Source organism: Halyomorpha halys, unplaced genomic scaffold, assembly GCF_000696795.3.
Source record: "Halyomorpha halys isolate HHAL.00 unplaced genomic scaffold, Hhal_1.1 Scaffold324.1, whole genome shotgun sequence".
In the NCBI taxonomy this organism is placed as follows: Eukaryota; Metazoa; Arthropoda; class Insecta; order Hemiptera; family Pentatomidae; genus Halyomorpha; species Halyomorpha halys.
The window spans coordinates 401,839-408,308 of record NW_027112641.1 but is presented as its reverse complement, the minus strand read 5'-3'; the positions used below and the strand labels follow the sequence as shown (position 1 = coordinate 408,308).

The 6,470-nt window shown below is 36.9% G+C and overlaps 1 protein-coding gene across 2 annotated transcripts in view; it reads left to right on the top strand.

The window, feature by feature from the left end:
* Tti1 (Telo2 interacting protein 1) overlaps positions 1-6,470 on the top strand; it is a 23,287-nt gene that overhangs the window by 5,743 nt on the left and 11,074 nt on the right. Inside the window, exons 1-5 of one of the 2 annotated variants that reach the window (XM_067050461.1) lie at positions 2,709-2,796; positions 3,376-3,553; positions 3,661-3,835; positions 3,926-4,233; positions 5,782-5,990. In XM_067050461.1, coding sequence (XP_066906562.1) covers positions 3,423-3,553; positions 3,661-3,835; positions 3,926-4,233; positions 5,782-5,990 — 823 coding nt within the window. In that variant the 5' untranslated portion in view covers positions 2,709-2,796; positions 3,376-3,422. Of the gene's footprint in view, positions 1-2,708; positions 2,797-3,375; positions 3,554-3,660; positions 3,836-3,925; positions 4,234-5,781; positions 5,991-6,470 lie in introns of those variants that run through there. The other variant, XM_067050460.1, reaches the window with a different exon arrangement.

Below are 6,470 nucleotides of genomic sequence, written 5' to 3'. Positions count from 1 at the left end.
GTTAGATGTCCTCTATGCAAGGGAGATCATCTCCTCTCCAAGTGCGAGGCGTTTATTGGGCTCCCTCTTACCCAAAAACTTGAACGCGTCCGAACGTTTAAGGTATGTTGGAATTGCCTTCGTAAGGGCCATGAGGTGGCCACATGTCGTTCGCAATTTCGTTGTCGGATGTGCTGTAAGAAGCACCACACGCTGATCCACCGCCAGGAAGATGATAACGCAGCCACTAAAGTCGATGAAACGTCCAGTAAGCCAACACCTACGGAGACCTTCATTGGCTTCGGATCCACGCCATCTTCATCCCAGAAAACCATGGTACTATTGGGGACTGTATGCCTTTTGGTTAAGTCGAAGAGGGGAGACCTTCATATGGCCCGTGCTGTGTTAGACTCCGGAAGCCAGCACACATTTATTTCAAGCACGCTCGCACACAAGATTGGCGCTAACCTTGCGAATTTCGACCATTGCATCACCAGTCTTGGCGACTCAGCTGTCCCGAAGTCTCATCTCAAAGGCTCCACTTCATGTACTATACGCCCACTCGCTGGTAAAGAAGAATATAACATCTCTCCAGTGGTAATCGACCGCATCACGTCTTCTTTACCAAACGTCAACATTCCTTCTTCCGTCGTCAGCCGCATTATGCGCCACCCTTTGGCCGATCAACGTTTTGGTGAGTCAGGTCTAGTCGATCTGTTAATCGGTGGGGACTTATACCCACGGATTCTCGTTGGAGCTCCATACCCTACTGAAGTCGAAGGACTTTACTTTACGCCTACAGTCTTCGGCTTGGTAGTTTCTGGCGTTGTTCATAATTTGGCTCAACCTACGTCCTGCTCTCTGTTCTTCAAATCTACTCTTAGCGTTTCGAATTCTACCGAGAACAGGGCAAAAATTCATCCTTCTTCTTCTTGTTCAACGATCTCTAGAGACAACAAGTTACCACCTTCTTCATGCACTGCTCCTCATTCAACTCACCACAGCTCTGAACCCCATGTATCTACGACATTGCGTCGGCCCTTCAGCACAAAGTCATCCGGTGATCCCGCAACCACATCCATTTCATCCTCGGCTTCGATTCACCGATCCACGTCTTCTACGCAAACCAAGTCAGTACCGAAGATCCCCAATCTCTCGAAAACGCTCTGCATCATTGAACATCAGCATCCACCGTTCAGCAGGAAAGATGGCGCTCCTTACCATAAAGATTATAAAGGAATGCATTCCGTTCAGCGATTGTATTCCAAGGTACTGCTAGAGAATCTTCCAGAACCTGATGCACCTATAAGTTCAGATGCAACTGACGTTCCTCGCATCAGTGATAGGACTTGTTTTAAAACCTCGAACGCCGACTCTCCGTATAACGCAACTTCGACTACACATTCCGATAACTCTAGAACTGATGGTCACATCTTGATGAATGGAAACATTCTAAGCAGCACTGAAGCTTCATCAGCTTCAATTCGTGACCGAGGTAGTTTGATGTTCATTCGGAATGTAAGGTCAGATAACACGGATTCGAGAAGTTCGGACAGCAATGCCAAACCCGTTGCTGTTCCTACCCAAGCGGCTTATGGTAGGACTAGGAATGCATCTGCCACTTCATCGTACGCCGTATCTGGAAGCTCTAGGGAATCCGGATCCAGTTTGCCATCTGAACTTCGCATGGACACAGGTCATTCCAGATCCTATCTGAATGATAACCAGCGATCGGCAGGTTCATACACACCAACAATCGAAGACGAACACCACATCCATGGAGATTTTATTGAAAATGCAATACTGAGACAAGAGAGTTTAACACCCATTCGCAATCTCTCTTATCACTGTTACTTCGACATAAATGGTTCTACAATCAAGGGCAAATCTGCTACCAGCCACTTCGGTGCAGCCAAAGCTCGAGAATCAAGCCGACTTCGAGAAGTACCACCATCACCCTAGAAGGTGAAATGCTTTCGTATATTTGTATATAGTTGGGATCAACAAATCATTTTTAGTTCTTTCGATTCATTATTCTTTTGGTTTATTGTTCGTTTTTAGGTTCATGTACTTAGTTTAAGTCAATGTGATTGTTTGTACTCTCATGCTAGAATTCATTAGTTTCTTTAGTTCTGTCATAAGTTTCAGTTCTTCGTTTTCATCCACTCTTGCAGAGCGGGAATTGTTAGGGTGGGCGGACGCATCCTCTACATAGCTCCTAGAAGTAGCACACATTTTGTTTATTTTTTCTCTATCCCACACAAGAATTAATTCCTTTTCTTATTCATATTTTCTTTTGTTTTATCATTAAGTTAGCCTAAACAAGTCATTACAAGCAATTTTAAATGATTGTTTAGGATGTAAGATTCATTTTGTTTTCATTATACTCTGTGCATTAGCATTACCTTATTTTGTATTGTTTTTCATTTAATGTAAATTTCAGCCTACCTCCTCCAGCCGCAACTCATCTCAACAAGTAAATCACCCGGAGCGATTTAGGTGGGCGGTATGTTCCGGTTAACCTACGGCAACCGAAAGGTTGAATTGGAGGGGGCACCAACAAACATCATGGCATAATGGCCTACAGGATATAGTGGCGCCCCAGGTGGCCAACAGCCGGAACTCACCTCCTCCAGCACTCTCTGTGAAGAGAAGCATCCCAGAAAAAGTGTGAGAGCCATCTTGTCTTAAGAAGCAGTTCATTATTTCTTGTCTCTCAGATCAAAAATCTACCATGGGTGTGTAGAACCCTTGGAGTTGTCCTCAGGAGCAAGGGGAAGAGAAGCCTGAGAATGTAGAGGGAAAAGGAACCATGGAGTAAGTCCACCTACCAATAATTAACATGCACCACCACTTGACAATCATCATCAACCACCTCAATTTTATCTCTACAATTTCCATAGCCCAGCATTCAAAATTTTACTAACCATCTAAGCATAAATGTTTTCTTTCGGCCACCCACTACACTTTGTAACTTAAACAATAGAATTTTATTTTTCATTTAGTCATGTTCATCTTTCATTTATACTGTCCACTTCAATCCAACCAGCAAACCAAAAATGAAGTGTGTCCGGCAATTTCAGTTGAGGGCATGCTTCATACATATCATTCATATATATATATATATAAAGAAAAAATTACATTTACGCTATTGTTTCTGCAATGGTAAAATTTTATTAGTAATAAATAATTTTACCATTGCAGAAACAATAGCGTAAATATAATTTTTTCTTAAAATGAGGTTATTAAAACAAAAGTATCATAATTAGTTGATTGATTAGATGTATAGTCAATGCTAGAATTAATACTTTCAATATTTTTGTTGGTATCTTTTACGATTTCGAGTTCATAAGATGATTCTTAATTTATTTGGTATTTTAATTTTTTTTTTTCCAGTACAAACCACTTCAGAAGAATTAAAACTTTTAGTTTTACAGTGTTTGATGCAGTTGATAAAATCGAGCTCATTTGATGTTTTACAGCAATTTTTTTCCAGAATATATTATTCAAAATTGAGTGCTGGTGTTTATGTATGCACATCAATTGCAAAAGTTGAAAAATACATAACTCTTAAGTAAGGTTTTTTTTTTTAGTTCTTTCTTATTTATTCCATTATTATTTCTATTTTTTGTTATTATTAATATTATTTATTGTGCTTATTAAAATATTGATATAATTTAGAGTTGAGGCTTTGAAGTGTCTTATGCATTTGACCCAAATAAACTCTAAGTATCTAAACAATGAGAATTACAAAACTCAGGTTGCTGATGTTGTTATTTTGATGCTCCCTGGTTTAATGTCTACTTGTTTGGAAACAATCAACAGTGGAGAAACCCAAAATCATAAAGTCATTGTGGTAAGTTTAGTTTAAGTAGAATTTTTATTACTATCATATTAATTTTTCCTACTGGCTATTATTTAACACATTGTTTTTAAATTTACGAAGCTGGCCTTGCGTTTATGGAGCAATGTTTTAATCCTTGTTGCTGAAGAAACTCCTAATGAAGAATTTCTTGATTCAAAAAAGGAAATAAATAATGGTGAAATAAGTCCTAAAAGCAGAGAATTAGGTGAACGTGATGGATTTTTAAAAAAGCTTATGGGCACCAAGAGAGATTCAAAATGGTTAGAAAATACTGATGAACATTTGATGGCTATGACTGAATCAGTTGTCAAAGTACACAATCATCAACACTGGAAAGTTCGTAATGAACTTTCCTCAAGTGCCTTTATGATTCTACAGCATTGTGGAAAGTAAGCATAAAATCTTGTTGAAAGTTATTGTTTTTTTGATAATGTAATCGTTAATGCTATAGATGACTCAATATAAATAACCCTATAGAAATAACCCACAGCTTATTTAATTACTGGGCATATTCTAGTTTTGTATTTAATTTTGTAAACTATGAATTTAATTCAGTGTGAGAGCCCCCAAAATTTCATAAATTCTTCTGAGCTGCTCAGGAGCATCTGTTACCAGTAGCTATTTTTGCTTTTATTTCAGCTGTTATGTTATTTTGTTCTGCCATGACTTGTTTATTTAATTAACTTAAATTGTGATCCATTGGAAAGTTAAAATTCCTGATCCCGAAGGTTACCTGAGGCAGTGTTGGTTTTCTTGACTTTTAATTGCCTTTCTTTCATCAATTCGTAGGCATTTTGCATTGGTTGCCTGCATGTTTGGATTCCCCGACTGCTCCCAACAAATCATGAAGTGTTTAGGCTACAATATCAATGCAGTCAGGGAAGGTGAAATGCTGGGTTAGTATATTGTAGATGGCTCTTCCTAGATTTGTTCATACTTTTCTTGCTGCAGTAATGAAGAAACTTTCCACTTCTGTTCTTTGCATTTTGACTGTACCAGTATTGTCATCTTGACTATGAGTATTAGCTTGTTTCGGGTGCCAAGCCTCACCAAGTCATCATGTCTGATAATGCTATCTCAAGGTTGACAGAAGTCAATGCAGAGATGGTGAAGGTACACATTATATTCATAGATCTTGACCAGAATCTGGCATAGGGTGAACATTTGGTCCATTGTGGACCAACAAAATCACACTAGTATTCTCCTACCTCCAATTCCATGAACTGTACTTGCTTCTTATTTAGTCAATGGACCATCACTTTATATGCTGTAACTACAGAGCTAAGCTTCTTTAGTTTGAGCAGTCTGCCTTGTCTCCTTTTTTGGGCTCTTCCTTCTTACTGGTCTATGTTGTTCTCCTACTTCTTGTGGGCTCGGTCATTGGTCGCTATCCATTCATCATTCCAATTTACTGTTTTACCTAAGATCTTAGTCACAACTCTCTCTTACTAGGTCATCAGTTTAACATTCTTATTTATATTTGAATGTTCCTCATATTTCACTGTTTAAAATTATTTTTATCTGTATTCACTTTTTTCACAGTTTAGTGTAAATCTAAAAATATCATTTAATTAACAATATAAGCAGTCATTTGTCTGACCTCTACCATTAAATATACTATTGTTGGCTTCTTTATATCTTAATTTAAGTAAAGTGAATTTATCATCTAAATTGTCTAATTTGCTACTAAGGCACCAGGTAGTAAATGAGATTCAGCATATATCTATCATATAAATTATTAATGTTATTAAAAAAAAGTAAATAACTTGATCTATGACCTTCATCATTTGTAGGGCAACTATAGAATATAAACATATACTATGTAGTTATACTGTCAATCTGTTGAGTTTTTTGTTTTATTCTTATAATTAAATGAAAATTTACAATGGAATATTTTTATTGAACCGAATTTCTTTTTTTTTTTTTTTCAAATACAGAAACCTGCCAAGATGTGTTGGTTATTTGGTTGAAGTACTGGCTATATTATCTCAGGATGATGAGTGTTCTGTTGCTGAACAGAGTACAAGTTACATTTTACAGTTATGTAAAAAGTGTGAAGATTCAAATATAAAATCTTTTGTAGAGATTGTTGAAGAGAATTTTCTCTCTCTCCTGTTTCGTCTTCCACGGATTTTACATGGAAATGGTAATGATTTAACGAATTTTATGTAGTAATATATTCTTTTCATCTCGGCAGTCTTTTGAAGCCAGCTGTTAAATTTTGTGAACAGTGTGTTTATAAACAGGAGAACATTTTTAAGTTCACAGATAGTGAGGTGAGACCCAAATTGTTAGCAATTATAAGTAATAAATTGGTAATTGTTTAGCACAGCTGACTCAGGTCTTATCTTATCGAACTATTCATGGTCAAGGCCCTGTATACCAACAGTACGGTCTCCAGCGGGTCCTGAGTTCGAATTCATTGACTTTTTTATTTTTTTTAACTGATATTGTTGAGTCAGGCATTCACGAATATATGTATATATTGTTTTGTTTTTTTAACTTTTTAACTTTTTTTTTTTCTTTTCTTTTCTCTGTTTCTTTTTGTTTTGGTTTTCATCTGGAGATTTTTTTTTCTTTTGTTAATTTTTTTTTTTCTTTTCTCTGTTTCTTTTTGTTTTGTTTT